At 44.1% G+C, this 21817-nt stretch overlaps 1 protein-coding gene across 1 annotated transcript; it reads right to left on the reverse strand.

Moving 5' to 3' along the window:
• Positions 1-2850: 2850 nt before the first annotated feature.
• On the reverse strand, positions 2851-21180 carry LOC112239604 (gastrula zinc finger protein XlCGF26.1-like). Its single transcript, XM_042316433.1, has 2 exons — positions 20624-21180; positions 2851-5029 (listed from the first exon to the last, which is right to left on the reverse strand). The coding sequence occupies exons 1-2, from the start codon at positions 20916-20918 to the stop codon at positions 3603-3605; spliced, it is 1722 nt and encodes a 573-aa protein (XP_042172367.1). The 5' UTR covers positions 20919-21180; the 3' UTR covers positions 2851-3602.
• Between the last annotated feature and the right edge of the window lie 637 nt (positions 21181-21817).

The following is a 21817-nucleotide window of genomic DNA, read 5'->3' on the forward strand; positions in this document are numbered from 1 at the left end:
AACAATTCCTGTACCCACTCCAGTCAGCAGATGGTGATGTGCGTCTTTCAGGCGATGCTTCTAGCGTGACATAATCTAGAGGACGAGACGCTTCTTCTTTAAAAAAAAAAAAAAAAATTAAATGCGCTTTTTAGTCTGAATATAAGGTTAGAGTTCGACAGGTTAATTGACATGATGAAAACCATGTGCATCCATGGGACAGAAGTCAGTTGTTGTGATTCTGGATGGACAGATAGCGATGAACAATGACAAGAAGCTGCAATGTGGGGAATAGGCGGCTCCTTTAAATTAGTTTCATCCTCTTCTTGATATGTGTCTCGTTTTGAGGTGTTTTGACTGACGGCACATCTATGTTAAACTTCGCTAGTTAACCAACTGTAACAATGTATCTGAGACACAACAGTTTATTTATGTTTTTCAATCAACAATTTGATAAATATAGTGTACATGTTGTCAATAATCTAGACCAACCCCGTCTGTTTTGACCCATATTTGAGCACATGTCGGGTTTGTTGCTAAACCATCTATAAGGTTAGCAGTGTGGTTAAGGTTTGTTGCTAAACCATCTATAAGGTTAGCAGTGTGGTTAAGGTTTGTTGCTAAACCATCTATAAGGTTAGCAGTGTGGTTAAGGTTTGTTGCTAAACCATCTATAAGGTTAGCAGTGTGGTTAAGGTTTGTTGCTAAACAACCTATAAGGTTAGCAGTGTGGTTAAGGTGTTAAATCAGATTTTAATAATAACTTGTTTAGAAATAGGGAGGGTTTATTTGTGGTTGTGGTAACTAGTGACGACCCAACAACAACAGCCAGTCGGTCACCTCCGTTGCCAAAAATAGCGGCAAAATCAAAGTTCTTCAGTGTTTCACTGTGGTCAAGTGAGCGGACACTCCCTAAACGCTGTCCAGCCATCCACTCTCCAGTTTCCTCCTGAATTTGCGTGCGTGAATACATTATTTTTTTCTGGGAAACTGAGTCAGATGCTCTCTCATACACAGATGGAGTAGTGTATTTTATTTAAAAAATTTTGGTGCCTTATCAAAAGTTACTTTGATATCACGAGTAGAGTGAGGCTGCACAGTTGCCACGGTGGTGCTGTTTTGGAAATGTTAAATCGGTAAAGCAATATGTGTTTACACCCTTACAACAACAAATACAATTTTGAAACTGCAGCAAAAGTGGGGCGACTGTGGTATCCCCGATGCAGAATAATGACTGCAGCAAAAGTGGGGCGACTGGTATCCCCGATGCAGAATAATGACTGCAGCAAAAGTGGGGCGACTGTGGTATCCCCGATGCAGAATAATGACTGCAGCAAAAGTGGGGCGACTGTGGTATCCCGATGCAGAATAATGACTGCAGCAAATGTGGGGCGACTGTGGTATCCCCGATGCAGAATAATGACTGCAGCAAAAGTGGGGCGACTGTGGTATCCCGATGCAGAATAATGACTGCAGCAAAAGTGGGGCGACTGTGGTATCCCAAAAGTGGGGCGACTGTGGTATCCCCGTGCAGATGCAGAATAATGACTGCAGCAAAAGTGGGGCGACTGTGGTATCCCCGATGCAGAATAATGACAGCAGCAAAAGTGGGGCGACTGTGGTATCCCCGATGCAGAATAATGACTGCAGCAAAAGTGGGGCGACTGTGGTATCCCCGATGCAGAATAATGACTGCAGCAAAAGTGGGGCGACTGTGGTATCCCCGATGCAGAATAATGACTGCAGCAAAAGTGGGGCGACTGTGGTATCCCCGATGCAGAATAATGACTGCAGCAAAAGTGGGGCGACTGTGGTATCCCCGATGCAGAATAATGACTGCAGCAAAAGTGGGGCGACTGTGGTATCCCCGATGCAGAATAATGACAGCAGCAAAAGTGGGGCGACTGTGGTATCCCCGCTGCAGAATAATGACTGCAGCAAAAGTGGGGCGACTGTGGTATCCCCGATGCAGAATAATGACTGCAGCAAAAGTGGGGCGACTGTGGTATCCCCGATGCAGAATAATGACTGCAGCAAAAGTGGGGCGACTGTGGTATTCCCGATGCAGAATAATGACTGCAGCAAAAGTGGGGCGACTGTGGTATTCCCGATGCAGAATAATGACTGCAGCAAAAGTGGGGCGACTGTGGTATTCCCGATGCAGAATAATGACTGCAGCAAAAGTGGGGCGACTGTGGTATTCCCGATGCAGAATAATGACTGCAGCAAAAGTGGGGCCGACTGTGGTATTCCCGATGCAGAATAATAACTGCAGCAAAAGTGGGGCGACTGTGGTATTCCCGATGCAGAATAATGACTGCAGCAAAAGTGGGGCGACTGTGGTATTCCCGATGCAGAATAATGACTGCAGCAAAAGTGGGGCGACTGTGGTATTCCCGATGCAAAATAATGACTGCAGCAAAAGTGGGGCGACTGTGGTATTTCCGATGCAGAATAACTGCAGCAAAAGTGGGGCGACTGTGGTATTTCCGATGCAGAATAACTGCAGCAAAAGTGGGGCGACTGTGGTATTTCCGATGCAGAATAACTGCAGTAAAAGTGGGGCGACTGTGGTATTTCCGATGCAGAATAACTGCAGTAAAAGTGGGGCGACTGTGGTATTTCGAATGCAGAATAACTGCAGTAAAATGAACTTATTTGCAGCCTACTGCAGTTATATTGCACCCTGACTACAATCTTTTTTTTTGTGAGGGCAGTCATGACATACAGGGCCTTCTGAAAGTATTCAAACCCCAAGACATTTTCCACATTTTGTTACGTTACAGCTTTATTCTAAAATATATTAAATAATTTTTTTGTTACTCAATCTATACACAATACCCCACAATGACAAAGCAAAAACTGTTTTTTATAAATTTTTGCAAGTTTATTCAAATAAAAAATAAAAAACACAAGTCAGAACACAGCCTCTCTATTCTCTCATGTGATTTCAGGTCCTCTGACTGGGAACATGTCTTTCCACACTGAGAGCAGTGGTATGTCTTCTCCTCCTGTGTATGTACCCGTAGGAAGCCATCACTCACCATTGCTGACCAGAAATGAGCTACAACTGGGCTAACAACTGTGTACACACGGCTACATGGTTTGATTTCAAAACAAGCACATCCACTCACTGCCCCACCTGACTTTTCAGTGCAATAGAATCCTCCTCCGATGCACTCTACCTAAAAAATAAAATCACAGACAGTCTTGCATAGTTCATTTGTTTTTTGAAAGGGGGCTTATTAGGTTGATTCAACCACAATTCCCACAGTAATATAATAATAATTATAATAATAATAATAATTCCCCGTTTCAGCAGTGGGAAACGTTTAATAGTGTTAACAGTAAAAAGTGAAGTTCAATCTCGTGCGTCTCTACAGGTATTTCTGGTGCACGGCCGTCCTGGGAAAGCTGCACAATATGATTTCATATAAACAAAACACATTTCAGAACACAGCTTCTATTCTGTCATGTGATTTCAAGTCCTCTGACCGGGAAAATGTCTTTCCGTAATTAGAGCAGTAGTAAGGCTTCTCTGCTGTATGTGTTTTTCCTGCTCTTTTAGGTTCCCTAACTGACCTAAACTCTTTCCACACTGGGAGCAGTGGACGGTCTTATCCTCAACTGAGTGTGTGTATTCTCTCATGCTTTTTCAGGTTCCCTAATCGGGTAAATGTCTTTTGACACTGAGAGCAGTGGTAGGTCTTTTTTTCTGTGTGCGTCCCCTCGTGATATTTCAGGCCCCCTAACTGGGTAAAAGTCTTTCCACACAGGGAGCATTGGTAGGGTTTTTCTCCTGTGTGTTTCTTCTTATGCTCTTTTAGGTTCCCTAACTTGGCAAAATCCTTTCCGCACAAGGAGCAGTGGTAAGGTTTCTCCCCTGTGTGTGTCTTCTCATGCTCCTTCAGGTCTCCTAACCATCTAAAATTATTTCCACAATGGGAACAGGGGTAAGGCTTCTCTCCAGAGTGTATTCTCTTATGTTTGTTCAGGTTCCCTAAGTGGGTAAAACTCTTTCCACACTGAGAGCAGTGGTAGGTCCTCTCCACTCCTGTGTGTATTCCTTCATGATTTTTCAGGCTCACTAAATGGGTAAAACTCATTCCACACTGGAAACATTGGAAAGGCTTTTCTCCTGTATGTATCCTCTCATGCTCTTTAAGGCTCCCTATCCGGGTAAAACTCTTCCCACAGTGGGGACAGTGGTAAGGCTTCTCTCCGGTGTGTATTTTCTCATGTTTTTTCAGATACCCTAACTGGGGAAAACTCTTTCCACACTGAGAGCAGTGGTAGGGTTTTTCTCCTGTGTGTATTGCTTCATGTCTTTTCAGGCTTCCTAAACGTGTAAAACCTTTTCCACACTTGGGACATTGGAAAGGTTTTTCTCCTGTGTGTTTCATCTCATGCTCTTTTACATTCCCGAATGTGGTAAAATCATTTCCACAGTAAGAGCAATGGTAAGGCTTCTCCCCTGTGTGTGTCCTTTCATGCTGCTTCAGGTTCTCTAACCACCTAAAATTCTTTCCACACTGGGAACAGATGTAAGGCTTCACTCCAGAATGTACTCGCTCATGTATTTTTAGGTGCCCTACTCGGGTAAAACTCTTTCCACATTGGGAACAATGGTAAGGCCTCTCTCCTGTGTGTATTATTTTGTGTTCTTTCAGGTTCCCTAACCGTGTAAAACCCTTTCCACACTGGGAGCATTGGAAAGGCTTCTCTCCTGTGTGTATCCTCTCATGCTCTTTCAGGTGCCTTAACCGTGTAAATTTCATTCCACACTGTGAGCATTGGAAAGGCTTCTCTCCTGTGTGTATTCTCTCATGCTCTTTCAGATGTGATGACTGGTTAAATCTCTTTTCACAATGGGTGCATTGGAAGAGCTTTTCTCCTGTGTGTGTTCTCTCATGCTCTTTGAGCTGACATAACCACTTAAAACTCTTTCCACACTGGGAGCAGTTGTGTCGTGTCGCTGGTTTGGGAATCTCTGGGTCTGGATTCGCTGAATGACTCTTCCCGCTGTCAGAGTGAGAGTCTGGTTTCTCTCCTGCCAAAGATAAAACAGAGTATTTGGTTAAACAGAGAGGCATGAATAAAACCTCCACATGATTGAACGGTCTTCCTATGAGGTTTAATCCAGACTAGATCCCTCATTATAAAATGGTAAATATGGATTCTGGATGCTGATTGGTTGATAGCCATTAGATAATCCCAGGTAATACCTGTTCAAAGTTCCATTTGAATTATTATTCTTTACCACCAGTCACTACAACATCACTACAACATCACTACAACCAGTCACTACAATACCACTACAACATCACTACAACACCACCACTACTACAACACCACCACTACGACACCACTACGACCAGTCACTACGACACCACTACGACCAGTCACTACGACACCACTACGACCAGTCACTACATCACCACTACAACACCACTACAACATCACTACGACACCACTACGACACCACTACAATATCACTACGGCCAGTCACTACAACACCACTACAACATCACTACAACATCACTACAACATCAATACGACCAGTCACTACAACATCACTACAAACAGTCACTCCAACATCACAACAACATCAATACGACCAGTCACTACAACATCACTACGACCAGTCACTACAACATCACTACAAACAGTCACTACAACATCACTACGACCAGTCACTACAACATCACTACAACATCACTACGACCAGTCACTACAACATCACTACAACACCACTACGACCAGTCACTACAACACCACTACGACCAGTCACTACAACACCACTACGACCAGTAACCACAACATCACTACAGCACCACTACGACCAGTAACCACAACATCACTACAGCACCACTACGACCAGTAACCACAACATCACTACAACCAGTAACCACGACACCACTACGACCAGTCACTACAACATCACTACGACCAGTCACGACAACATCAATACGACCAGTCACTACAACACCACTACGACAAGTAACCACAACATCACTACAGTCACTACAACATCACTACGACCAGTCACGACAACATCACTACGACCAGTCACGACAACATCACTTACGACCAGTCACTACAACATCACTACAACATCACTACGACATCACTACGACCAGTCACCACAACATCACTACACCCAGTCACCACAACATCACTACGACCAGTCACTACAAGATCACTACGACATCACTACACCCAGTCATTACAAGATCACTACGACCAGTCACCACAACTTCACTACACCCAGTCACTACAAGATCACTGCGACCAGTCACCACAACACCCAGTCATTACAAGATCACGACGACCAGTCACTACAACATCACTACGACCAGTCACTACGACCAGTCACCACAACATCACTACACCCAGTCATTACAAGATCACTACGACCAGTCACTACAACATCACTGCGACCAGTCACTACGACCAGTCACTACAACATCACTGCAACCAGTCATTAAAACTTCACTACACCCAGTCAATACAACATCACCACAACCAGTCACTACAACATCACTACGACCAGTAACCACAACATCACTACAACATCATTACGACCAGTCACGACAACATCACTACGAACAGTCACTACAACATCACTACGACCAGTCACTACAACATCACTACGACCAGTCACTACAACATCACTACGACCAGTCACTACAACATCACTACGACCAGTAACCACAACATCACTACAACATCACTACGACCAGTCACGACAACATCACTACGACCAGTCACTACAACATCACTACGACCAGTCACTACAACATCACTGCGACCAGTCACTACAACATCACTGCGACCAGTCACTACAACATCACTGCGACCAGTCACTACAACATCACTGCGACCAGTCATTACAACATAACTGCAACCAGTCATTACAACATAACTGCAACCAGTCATTACAACATAACTGCAACCAGTCATTACAACATAACTGCAACCAGTCATTACAACATCACTACACCCAGTCAATACAACATCACCACAACATCACTACGACCAGTAACAACATCACTACAACATCACGACAACATCACTACGAACAGTCACTACAACATCACTACGACCAGTCACTACAACATCACTACGACCAGTCACTACAACATCACTACGACCAGTCACTACAACATCACTACGACCAGTCACTACAACATCACTACGACCAGTCACTACAACATCACTACGACCAGTCACCACAACATCACTACAACATCACTACGACCAGTCACCACAACATCACTACGACCAGTCACCACAAGATCACTACGACCAGTCACCACAAGATCACTACAACCAGTCACCACAACATCACTACACCCAGTCACCACAAGATCACTACGACCAGTCACCACAACATCACTACACCCAGTCACTACAAGATCACTGCGACCAGTCACCACAACATCACTACACCCAGTCATTACAAGATCACTACGACCAGTCACAACAACATCACTTACGACCAGTCACTACAACATCACTACGACCAGTCACCACAACATCACTACACCCAGTCACCACAACATCACTACGACCAGTCACTACAAGATCACTACGACATCACTACACCCAGTCATTACAAGATCACTACGACCAGTCACCACAACTTCACTACGACCAGTCACCACAACATCACTACACCCAGTCATTACAAGATCACGACGACCAGTCACTACAACATCACTACGACCAGTCACTACGACCAGTCACCACAACATCACTACACCCAGTCATTACAAGATCACTACGACCAATCACTACAACATCACTACGACCAGTCACTACGACCAGTCACCACAACATCACTACACCCAGTCATTACAAGATCACTACGACCAGTCACTACAACATCACTGCAACCAGTCATTACAACTTCACGACACCCAGGCAATACAACATCACCACAACCAGTCACTACAACATCACTACGACCAGTAACCACAACATCACTACGACCAGTCACGACAACATCACTACGAACAGTCACTACAACATCACTACGACCAGTCACTACAACATCACTACGACCAGTCACTACAACATCACTACGACCAGTCACTACAACATCACTACGACCAGTCACTACAACATCACTACGACCAGTCACTACAACATCACTGCGACCAGTCATTACAACATCACTGCAACCAGTCATTACAACATAACTGCAACCAGTCATTACAACATAACTGCAACCAGTCATTACAACATCACTGCAACCAGTCATTACAACATCACTACACCCAGTCAATACAACATCACCACAACCAGTCACTACAACATCACTACGACCAGTAACCACAACATCACTACAACCAGTCACTACAACATCACTACGACCAGTCACTACAACATCACTACGACCAGTCACGACAACATCACTACGAACAGTCACTACAACATCACTACGACCAGTCACTACAACATCACTACAACATCACTACGACCAGTCACTACAACATCACTACGACCAGTCACCACAACATCACTTCAACATCACTACGACCAGTCACCACAACATCACTACACCCAGTCACCACAACATCACTACACCCAGTCACTACAAGATCACTACGACCAGTCACCACAAGATCACTACGACCAGTCACCACAAGATCACTACAACCAGTCACCACAACATCACTACACCCAGTCATTACAAGATCACTACGACCAGTCACCACAACATCACTACACCCAGTCACTACAAGATCACTGCGACCAGTCACCACAACATCACTACACCCAGTCATTACAAGATCACTACGACCAGTCACTACAACATCACTACGACCAGTCACCACAACATCACAACACCCAGTCATTACAAGATCACTACGACCAGTCACTACAACATCACTGCGACCAGTCACTACGACCAGTCACTACAACATCACTGCGACCAGTCATAACAACATCACTGCGACCAGTCATTACAACATCACTGCAACCAGTCATTACAACATCACTACACCCAGTCAATACAACATCACTACACCCAGTCAATACAACATCACTACACCCAGTCAATACAACATCACCACAACCAGTCACTACAACATCACTACGACCAGTAACCACAACATCACTACAACATCACTACGACCAGTCACGACAACATCACTACGAACAGTCACTACAACATCACTACGACCAGTCACTACAACATCACTGCGACCAGTCACTACAAGATCACTACGACATCACTACACCCAGTCATTACAAGATCACTACGACCAGTCACCACAACTTCACTACACCCAGTCACTACAAGATCACTGCGACCAGTCACCACAACACCCAGTCATTACAAGATTACGACGACCAGTCACTACAACATCACTACGACCAGTCACCACAACACCCAGTCATTACAAGATCACTACGACCAGTCACTACAACATCACTGCGACCAGTCACTACGACCAGTCACTACAACATCACTACGGCCAGTCACTACAACATCACTGCGACCAGTCATTACAACATCACTGCGACCAGTCATTACAACTTCACTACACCCAGTCAATACAACATCACCACAACCAGTCACTACATCACTACGACCAGTAACCACAACATCACTACAACATCACTACGACCAGTCACGACAACATCACTACGAACAGTCACTACGACCAGTCACTACAACATAACTGCAACCAGTCACTACAACATAACTGCAACCAGTCATAACAACATAACTGCAACCAGTCATTACAACATAACTGCAACCAGTCATTACAACATAACTGCAACCAGTCATTACAACATCACCACAACCAGTCACTACAACATCACTACGACCAGTCACTACAACATCACTACGACCAGTCACTACAACATCACTACGACCAGTCACTACAACATCACAACACCCAGTCATTACAAGATCACTACGACCAGTCACTACAACATCACTACGACCAGTCACTACGACAAGTCACCACAACATCACTACACCCAGTCATTACAAGATCACTACGACCAGTCACTACAACATCACTGCGACCAGTCACTACGACCAGTCACTACAACATCACTGCGACCAGTCATAACAACATCACTGCGACCAGTCATTACAACATCACTGCAACCAGTCATTACAACATCACTACACCCAGTCAATACAACATCACTACACCCAGTCAATACAACATCACCACAACCAGTCACTACAACATCACTACGACCAGTAACCACAACATCACTACAACATCACTACGACCAGTCACGACAACATCACTACGAACAGTCACTACAACATCACTACGACCAGTCACTACAACATCACTACGACCAGTCACTACAACATCACTGCGACCAGTCACTACAAGATCACTACGACATCACTACACCCAGTCATTACAAGATCACTACGACCAGTCACCACAACTTCACTACACCCAGTCACTACAAGATCACTGCGACCAGTCACCACAACACCCAGTCATTACAAGATCACGACGACCAGTCACTACAACATCACTACGACCAGTCACCACAACACCCAGTCATTACAAGATCACTACGACCAGTCACTACAACATCACTGCGACCAGTCACTACGACCAGTCACTACAACATCACTACGGCCAGTCACTACAACATCACTGCGACCAGTCATTACAACATCACTGCGACCAGTCATTACAACATCACTGCAACCAGTCATTACAACTTCACTACACCCAGTCAATACAACATCACCACAACCAGTCACTACATCACTACGACCAGTAACCACAACATCACTACAACATCACTACGACCAGTCACGACAACATCACTACGAACAGTCACTACGACCAGTCACTACAACATAACTGCAACCAGTCACTACAACATAACTGCAACCAGTCATAACAACATAACTGCAACCAGTCATTACAACATCACCACAACCAGTCACTACAACATCACTACGACCAGTAACCACAACTTCACTACAACATCACTACGACCAGTCACGACAACATCACTACGAACAGTCACTACAACATCACTACGACCAGTCACTACAACATCACTACGACCAGTCACTACAACATCACTACGACCAGTCACGACAACATCACTACAACATCACTACGACCAGTCACTACAACATCACTACGACCAGTCACTACAACATCACTACGACCAGTCACCACAACATCACTACACCCAGTCACCACAACATCACTACACCCAGTCACTACAAGATCACTACGACCAGTCACCACAAGATCACTACGACCAGTCACCACAAGATCACTACAACCAGTCACCACAACATCACTACACCCAGTCATTACAAGATCACTACGACCAGTCACCACAACATCACTACACCCAGTCACTACAAGATCACTGCGACCAGTCACCACAACATCACTACACCCAGTCATTACAAGATCACTGCGACCAGTCACCACAACATCACTACACCCAGTCATTACAAGATCACTACGACCAGTCACTACAACATCACTACGACCAGTCACCACAACATCACAACACCCAGTCATTACAAGATCACTACGACCAGTCACTACAACATCACTACGACCAGTCACCACAACATCACTACACCCAGTCATTACAAGATCACTACGACCAGTCATTACAACATCACTGCGACCAGTCACTACGACCAGTCACTACAACATCACTACGACCAGTCACTACAACATCACTGCGACCAGTCATTACAACATCACTGCAACCAGTCATTACAACATCACCACAACCAGTAACCACAACATCACTACAACATCACTACGACCAGTCACTACAACATCACTTCAACATCACTACGACCAGTCACTACAACATCACTACGACCAGTCACTACAACATCACTGCGACCAGTCATTACAACATCACTGCGACCAGTCATTACAACATCACTGCAACCAGTCATTACAACATCACTGCAACCAGTCATTACAACATCACCGCAACATCACTACGACCAGTCACCACAACATCACTACAACATCACTACGACCAGTCACTACAACATCACTACGACCAGTCACTACAACATCACTACGACCAGTCACTACAACATAACTACAACATCACTACGACCAGTCACCACAACATCACTACAACCAGTCACCACAACATCACTACAACCAGTCACCACAACATCACTACACCCAGTCACCACAACATCACTACACCCAGTCACTACAAGATCACTACGACCAGTCACCACAAGATCACTACACCCAGTCACTACAAGATCACTGCGACCAGTCACCACAACATCACTACACCCAGTCATTACAAGATCACTACGACCAGTCACTACAACATCACTACAACATCACTACGACCAGTCACTACAACATCACTACAACATCACTACGACCAGTCACCACAACATCACTACAACCAGTCACCACAACATCACTACACCCAGTCACCACAACATCACTACACCCAGTCACTACAAGATCACTACGACCAGTCACCACAAGATCACTACGACCAGTCACCACAACATCACTACACCCAGTCATTACAAGATCACTACGACCAATCACTACAACATCACTACGACCAGTCACTACGACCAGTCACCACAACATCACTACACCCAGTCATTACAAGATCACTACGACCAGTCACCACAACATCACTACACCCAGTCACTACAAGATCACTACGACCAGTCACCACAACATCACTACACCCAGTCACTACAAGATCACTACGACCAGTCACTACGACCAGTCACTACGACATCACTGCGACCAGTCACGACAACATCACTGCGACCAGTCACGACAACATCACTGCGACCAGTCACTACAACATCACTGCGACCAGTCACGACAACATCACTGCGACCAGTCACTACAACATCACTGCGACCAGTCACTACAACATCACTGCGACCAGTCACTACAACATCACTGCGACCAGTCACTACAACATCACTGCGACCAGTCACTACAACATCACTGCGACCAGTCACTACAACATCACTGCGACCAGTCACTACAACATCACTGCAACCAGTCACTACAACATCACTGCAACCAGTCATTACAACATCACTACACCCAGTCACTACAACATCACCACAACCAGTCACTACAACATCACTACGACCAGTCACGACAAGATCACTACAAGATCAATACATCCAGTCACTACATCAAGAATCCCTGAGCAATTTCCTTCCTCTCCGACAACTGTATCTTTGTAGTGACTGGATTTAGTGATGTTGTAGTGACTGGATGTATTGACTGGTCGTATTGATGTTGTAGTGACTGGATTTAGTGACTGGATGTAGTGACGTTGTAGTGACTAGATGTATTGATGTTGTAGTGACTGGATGTATTGATGTTGTAGTGACTGGATGTAGTGACTGGATGTAGTGATGTTGTAGTGATGTTGTAGTGACTGGTCATATTGATGTTGTAGTGATGTTGTAGTGACTGGATGTAGTGATGTTGTAGTGATGTTGTAGTGACTGGATGTGGTGATGTTGTAGTGACGATGTAGTGATGTTGTAGTGACCGGATGTAGTGATGTTGTATTGATGTTGTAGTGATGATGTAGTGACTGGATGTGGTGATGTTGTAGTGACTGGATGTGGTGATGTTGTAGTGACTGGATGTGGTGATGTTGTAGTGACGATGTAGTGATGTTGTAGTGACTGGATGTAGTGATGTTGTATTGATGTTGTAGTGATGATGTAGTGACTGGATGTGGTGATGATGTAGTGACTGGATGTGGTGATGTTGTAGTGACTGGATGTGGTGATGTTGTAGTGACTGGATGTAGTGACTGGATGTGGTGATGTTGAAGTGATGATGTAGTGACTGGATGTAGTGATGTTGTTGTGATGATGTAGTGACTGGATCTGGTGATGTTGTAGTGACTGGATGTGGTGATGTTGTAGTGACTGGATGTGGTGATGTTGTAGTGACGATGTAGTGATGTTGTAGTGACCGGATGTAGTGATGTTGTATTGATGTTGTAGTGATGATGTAGTGACTGGATGTGGTGATGTTGTAGTGACGATGTAGTGATGTTGTAGTGACTGGATGTAGTGATGTTGTATTGATGTTGTAGTGATGATGTAGTGACTGGATGTAGTGATGTTGTAGTGATGTTGTAGTGATGATGTAGTGACTGGATGTAGTGATGTTGTAGTGACTGGATGTTGTGATGTTGTAGTGACTGGATGTAGTAGTGACTGGATGTAGTGATGTTGTAGTGACTGGATGTAGTGACGTTGTAGTGACTGGATGTAGTGACGTTGTCGTGACTGGATGTATTGATGTTGTAGTGACTGGATGTAGTGATGTTGTAGTGACTGGATGTAGTGATGTTGTAGTGACTGGATGTAGTGATGTTGTAGTGACTGGATGTAGTGATGTTGTAGTGACTGGATGTAGTGATGTTGTAGTGACTGGATGTAGTGATGTTGTAGTGACTGGATGTATTGATGTTGTAGTGACTGGATGTATTGATGTTGTAGTGACTGGATGTATTGATGTTGTAGTGACTGGATGTAGTTTAGTAGGATGGAGGCTGTATGGATCTGTAACTGCTACAGTGTAGTTTAGTAGGATGGAGGCTCCATAGCTGTATGGGTCTGTAACTGCTACAGTGTAGTTCAGTAGGATGGAGGCTCCATAGCTGTATGGATCTGTAACTGCTACAGTGTAGTTTAGTAGGATGAAGGCTGTATGGATCTGTAACTACTACAGTGTAGTTTAGTAGGATGGAGGCTGTATGGATCTGTAACTACTACAGTGTAGTTTGGTAGGACGGAGGCTGTATGGATCTGTAACTGCTACAGTGTAGTTTAGTAGGATGGAGGCTCCATAGCTGTATGGATCTGTAACTACTACAGTGTAGTTCAGTAGGACGGAGGCTGTATGGATCTGTAACTGCTACAGTGTAGTTTAGTAGGATGGAGGCTGTATGGATCTGTAACTACTACAGTGTGGTTTAGTAGGATGGAGGCTGTATGGATCTGTAACTACGACAGTGTAGTTTAGTAGGATGGAGGCTCCATAGCTGTATGGATCTGCTACAGTGTAGTTTAGTAGGATGGAGGCTCCATAGCTGTATGGATCTGTAACTACTACAATGTAGTTTAGTAGGATGGAGGCTGCATGGATCTGTAACTACTACAGTGTAGTTTAGTAGGATGGAGGCTCCATAGCTGTATGGATCTGCTACAGTGTAGTTTAGTAGGATGGAGGCTCCATAGCTGTATGGATCTGTAACTACTACAGTGTAGTTTAGTAGGACGGAGGTTCCATGGCTGTATGGGTCTGTAACTACTACAGTGTAGTTTAGTAGGATGGAGGCTGTATGGGTCTGTAACTACTACAGTGTAGTTTAGTAGGATGGAGGCTCCATAGCTGTATGGATCTGCTACAGTGTAGTTTAGTAGGATGGAGGCTCCATAGCTGTATGGATCTGCTACAGTGTAGTTTAGTAGGATGGAGGATCTATAGCTGTATGGATCTGCTACAGTGTAGTTTAGTAGGATGGAAGCTCCACAGCTGTATGTACCTAACTGCTACAGTGTAGTTTAGTAGGATGGAGGCATCTGTAACTGCTACAGTGTAGTTTAGTAGGATGGAGGCTCCACAGCTGTATGGATCTGCTACAGTGTAGTTTAGTAGGATGGAGGCTCCATAGCTGTATGTACCTAACTGCTACAGTGTAGTTTAGTAGGATGGAGGCATCTGTAACTGCTACAGTGTAGTTTAGTAGGATGGAGGCATCTGTAACTGCTACAGTGTAGTTTAGTAGGATGGAGGCTCCATAGCTTTATGGATCTGTAACTACTACAGTGTAGTTTAGTAGGGTGGAGGCATCTGTAACTGCTACAGTGTAGTTTAGTAGGATGGAGGCATCTGTAACTGCTACAGTGTAGTTTAGTAGGATGGAGGCTCCATAGCTTTATGGATCTGTAACTACTACAGTGTAGTTTAGTAGGGTGGAGGCTCCATAGCTGTAGGGATCTAACTGATACAGTGTAGTTTAGTAGGATGGAGGCTGTATGGGTCTGTAACTACTACAGTGTAGTTTAGTAGGGTGGAGGCTCCATAGCTGTAGGGATCTAACGGATACAGTGTAGTTTAGTAGGATGGAGTCTCCATAGCTGTATGGATCTGCTACAGTGGAGTTTAGTAGGGTGGAGGCTCCATAGCTGTAGGGATCTAACTGATACAGTGTAGTTTAGTAGGATGGAGGCTCCATAGCTGTAGGGATCTAACTGATACAGTGTAGTTTAGTAGGATGGAGACTCCATAGCTGTAGGGATCTAACTACTACAGTGTAGTTTAGTAGGATGGAGGCTGTATGGGTCTGTAACTGCTACAGTGTAGTTTAGTAGGATGGAGGCTATATGGGTCTGTAACTGCTACAGTGTAGTTTAGTAGGATGGAGGCTCCGTAGCTGTATGGCTCTGTAACTACTACAGTGTAGTTTAGTAGGATGGAGGTGCCATGGCTGTATGGGTCTGTGACTGCTACAGTGTAGTTTAGTAGGATGGAGGCTATATGGGTCTGTAACTGCTACAGTGTAGTTTAGTAGGATGGAGGCTCCGTAGCTGTATGGCTCTGTAACTACTACAGTGTAGTTTAGTAGGATGGAGGTGCCATGGCTGTATGGGTCTGTGACTGCTACAGTGTAGTTTAGTAGGATGGAGGCTCCACAGCTGTAGGGATCTAACTGATAGTGTAGTTTAGTAGGATGGAGGCTCCATAGCTGTATGTATCTGCTACAGTGGAGTTTAGTAGGATGGAGGCTCCATAGCTGTATGTATCTAACTACTACAGTGTAGTTTAGTAGGATGGAGGCTCCATAGCTGTATGTATCTAACTGCTACAGTGTAGTTTAGTAGGATGGAGGCATCTGTAACTGCTACAGTGTAGTTTAGTAGGATGGAGGCTCCATAGCTGTATGGATCTGTAACTACTACAGTGTAGTTTGGTAGGGTGGAGGCTCCGTAGCTATAGGGATCTAACGGATACAGTGTAGTTTAGTAGGATGGAGGCCCCATAGCTGTATGGATCTGCTACAGTGTAGTTTAGTAGGGTGGAGGCTCCATAGCTGTAGGGATCTAACTGATACAGTGTAGTTTAGTAGGATGTAGGCTCCATAGCTTTATGGATCTGTAACTGCTACAGTGTAGTTTAGTAGGATGGAGGCTGTATGGATCTGTAACTACTACAGTGTAGTTTAGTTTAGTAGGATGGAGGCTGTATGGGTCTGTAACTACTATAGTGTAGTTTTGTTAGGATGGGGGCTCCATAGCTGTATGGATCTACTACAGTGTAGTTTAGTAGGGTGGAGGCTCCATAGCTGTATGGATCTGTAACTACTACAGTGTAGTTTAGTAGGACGGAGGTTCCATGGCTGTATGGGTCTGTAACTACTACAGTGTAGTTTAGTAGGATGGAGGCTCCATAGCTGTATGGATCTGTAACTGCTACAGTGTAGTTTGGTAGGATGGAGGCTGTATGGATCTGTAACTACTACAGTGTAGTTTGGTAGGATGGAGGCTGTATGGATCTGTAACTACTACAGTGTAGTTTAGTAGGATGGAGGCATCTGTAACTGCTACAGTGTAGTTTAGTAGGATGGAGGCTCCATAGCTTTATGGATCTGTAACTACTACAGTGTAGTTTAGTAGGGTGGAGGCTCCATAGCTGTAGGGATCTAACTGATACAGTGTTGTTTAGTAGGATGGAGGCTCCATAGCTGTAGGGATCTAACTGCTACAGTGTAGTTTAGTAGGGTGGAGGCTCCATAGCTGTAGGGATCTAACTGATACAGTGTAGTTTAGTAGGATGGAGGCTCCATAGCTGTAGGGATCTAACTGATACAGTGTAGTTTAGTAGGATGGAGGCTCCATAGCTGTATGGATCTGCTACAGTGGAGTTTAGTAGGGTGGAGGCTCCATAGCTGTAGGGATCTAACTACTACAGTGTAGTTTAGTAGGATGGAGGCTGTATGGGTCTGTAACTGCTACAGTGTAGTTTAGTAGGATGGAGGCTATATGGGTCTGTAACTGCTACAGTGTAGTTTAGTAGGATGGAGGCTGTATGGGTCTGTAACTACTACAGTGTAGTTTAGTAGGATGGAGGCTGTATGGGTCTGTAACTGCTACAGTGTAGTTTAGTAGGATGGAGGCTGTATGGGTCTGTAACTGCTACAGTGTAGTTTAGTAGGATGGAGGCTATATGGGTCTGTAACTGCTACAGTGTAGTTTAGTAGGATGGAGGCTCCGTAGCTGTATGGCTCTGTAACTACTACAGTGTAGTTTAGTAGGATGGAGGTGCCATGGCTGTATGGGTCTGTGACTGCTACAGTGTAGTTTAGTAGGATGGAGGCTATATGGGTCTGTAACTGCTACAGTGTGGTTTAGTAGGATGGAGGCTCCGTAGCTGTATGGCTCTGTAACTACTACAGTGTAGTTTAGTAGGATGGAGGTGCCATGGCTGTATGGGTCTGTGACTGCTACAGTGTAGTTTAGTAGGATGGAGGCTCCACAGCTGTAGGGATCTAACTGATAGTGTAGTTTAGTAGGATGGAGGCTCCATAGCTGTATGTATCTGCTACAGTGGAGTTTAGTAGGATGGAGGCTCCATAGCTGTAGGGATCTAACTGATAGTGTAGTTTAGTAGGATGGAGGCTCCACAGCTGTATGTATCTAACTGCTACAGTGTAGTTTAGTAGGATGGAGGCATCTGTAACTGCTACAGTGTAGTTTAGTAGGATGGAGGCTCCATAGCTGTATGGATCTGTAACTACTACAGTGTAGTTTGGTAGGGTGGAGGCTCCATAGCTGTAGGGATCTAACGGATACAGTGTAGTTTAGTAGGATGGAGGCCCCATAGCTGTATGGATCTGCTACAGTGTAGTTTAGTAGGGTGGAGGCTCCATAGCTGTAGGGATCTAACTGATACAGTGTAGTTTAGTAGGATGGAGGCTCCATAGCTTTATGGATCTGTAACTGCTACAGTGTAGTTTAGTAGGATGGAGGCTGTATGGATCTGTAACTGCTACAGTGTAGTTTAGTAGGATGGAGGCTGTATGGATCTGTAACTGCTACAGTGTAGTTTAGTAGGATGGAGGCTGTTTGGATCTGTAACTGCTACAGTGTAGTTTAGTAGGATGGAGGCTGCAAGGGTCTGTAACTACTACAGTGTAGTTTAGTAGGATGGAGGCTCCGTAGCTGTATGGCTCTGTAACTACTACAGTGTAGTTTAGTAGGATGGAGGCTGTATGGATCTGTAACTACTACAGTGTAGTTTAGTAGGATGGAGGCTGTATAGCTGTATGGATCTGTAACTGCTACAGTGTAGTTTAGTAGGATGGAGGCTGTTTGGATCTGTAACTGCTACAGTGTAGTTTAGTAGGATGGAGGCTGCAAGGGTCTGTAACTACTACAGTGTAGTTTAGTAGGATGGAGGCTCCGTAGCTGTATGGCTCTAACTACTACAGTGTAGTTTAGTAGGGTGGAAGCTCCATAGCTGTAGGGATCTAACTGATACAGTGTAGTTTAGTAGGATGGAGGCTGTATGGATCTGTAACTACTACAGTGTAGTTTAGTAGGATGGAGGCTGTATGGATCTGTAACTACTACAGTGTAGTTTAGTAGGATGGAGGCTGTATAGCTGTATGGATCTGTAACTGCTACAGTGTAGTTTAGTAGGATGGAGGCTGTTTGGATCTGTAACTGCTACAGTGTAGTTTAGTAGGATGGAGGCTGTATAGCTGTATGGATCTGTAACTGCTACAGTGTAGTTTAGTAGGATGGAGGCTGTATAGCTGTATGGATCTGTAACTGCTACAGTGTAGTTTAGTAGGATGGAGGCTGTATAGCTGTATGGATCTGTAACTGCTACACTAAGTATATTTTTAAGTTGAAGGATTCTTTCGCGCTGTTTCAAAAGCCGTATCGCAAGTAACGATTGACTTTCTAAAACACACATGGCTTGTCTCAGACATGACAAAACATAGTACATTTACATCCAGGACACTGAAATTAGTTTGATGTTTGGTTACATAAGACAGATGGTTATTTAAGGCAAAAATGAAGGTGTGGTGGTTGACTGGTGTGGGTGAGTGAGCGTATAACACGAACCTCTAGCAAAGGTTGCGAGTTCGAATCTCAACACGGATAACTTTAGCATTTTTAGCGAATTAGCTACTTTTGAACTACTTACTACTCTTTTTTTAGCTAGTTTGCAACGACTTAGCATGTGAGCTAACCCTTCCCCTTCTGAGGCCAGGTTGTAACACACGCTTCTTGATTGACATGAGCCAGTCGCCGGCTGAAATCTGTCGGGAGAATATGCAGAACGCTGCCTGGAGTTCTATCTGGTGTCTTCCCATCAAACTCATTGAAATTTGCAGTTGTGTCTTTAAAAAAACACACACTATGTTGTTCTTTAGTGTATTTATATTTCGCTTTTCAACAGTAAAAGTTTTTTTTTAAAGTCACCGGAGGACGTCTTTAACAATTCCTACGATACAGAAAACCATATCCAAGTGTAGTGTCCTTTTAAAAATCACACATTAGTTCAACAACTGCAGAGTTTGTGTCCCTGTTTAAGATAGTACTTACTGGAGTTAATCAGATCTCCAGTCTTCTCTTCTTCCTCCTCCAATGTGACAATAATCTCCTTATTTTCCTCCTCCACTCCAAAATCCTCTTCTTTCACTGTGACAGTAACCTCCTCGTCTTCCTCCTCTTTCACTTTGAACGCGCCTTCCTCTTCTTTCGCCGTAACAGCCTTGCCCTCTACTTGTTTTTGTATTGTAACAGCCTCATCTTCCTCCTCCTCCTCTTTCACGGGAGCATCTTTCCCCGTCCAGCAGACCTCTTCTTCAGCAAGAAGAGAGTATTTTAGTAAACTCATGGTCGGGGATGTTAGCTAAACTAGTGCTAACTAAACCAGCCGACTGACAACAACGTCAATATGAAACTAAACGGGGTATCTAGTTGTTTCCACAAAAGTACGTGTAAAACATAGTGGCAAATAAACCACGAAATTGTCTAAAGAACTTGAATGTTCTGACTTGGTTGTCTAGCGAGCTACCGAGGTGGCTGCAGTTGTGGAAGAAGCGTTCCGTCCACTACATTATACGTCACAGTAGAAACATCGCCTGAAAGACACATATCGCCATCTGCTGTCTGGAGGGAGGAAACGCAGTTGAGGGAATGTTTATTTTTTGTCTATTAAATAATATTATATTAACACTTTTACAAAGAAAATAATGTGTTGATTGATTAGTTATTAATTTTTAGTACGAATTTCAAACAAACTTTATATCAATCAAATTGATTTATAAAGCCCTTTTTAAATCAGCCGATGTCACAAAGTGACTATTATGACTATCAGAGCTCTATTTTGACTACCAGAGAGCTCCATATCTATTATGACTATCAGAGAGCTCCATATTCTATTATGACTATCAGAGCTCCATATACTATTATGACTACCAGAGAGCTCCATATTCTATTACCAGAGAGCTCCATATTCTATTATGACTATCAGAGAGCTCCATATTCTATTATGACTACCAGAGAGCTCCATATTCTATTATGACTACCAGAGCTCCATATTCTATTATGACTACCAGAGCTCCATATTCTATTATGACTACCAGAGCTCCATATTCTATTATGAGAGCTCCATATTATATTATGACTATCAGAGAGCTCCATATTCTATTATGACTACCAGAGAGCTCCATATTCTATTATGACTATCAGAGAGCTCCATATTCTATTATGACTATCAGAGCTCCATATTCT

The sequence above is a fragment of the Oncorhynchus tshawytscha genome, unplaced genomic scaffold (genome assembly GCF_018296145.1).
Source record: "Oncorhynchus tshawytscha isolate Ot180627B unplaced genomic scaffold, Otsh_v2.0 Un_contig_2380_pilon_pilon, whole genome shotgun sequence".
Classification (NCBI taxonomy): domain Eukaryota; kingdom Metazoa; phylum Chordata; class Actinopteri; order Salmoniformes; family Salmonidae; genus Oncorhynchus; species Oncorhynchus tshawytscha.

Excerpts from the sequence above, each read along its gene's own strand:
- LOC112239604 (XM_042316433.1), bottom strand. The coding sequence starts at position 20,918 with ATGAGTTTACTAAAATACTCTCTTCTTGCTGAAGAAGAGGTCTGCTGG. Across the intron at positions 5,030-20,623 it reads TGGAGATCTGATTAACTCCA|GAGAGAAACCAGACTCTCAC; the intron begins GTAAGTACTATC and ends TATCTTTGGCAG.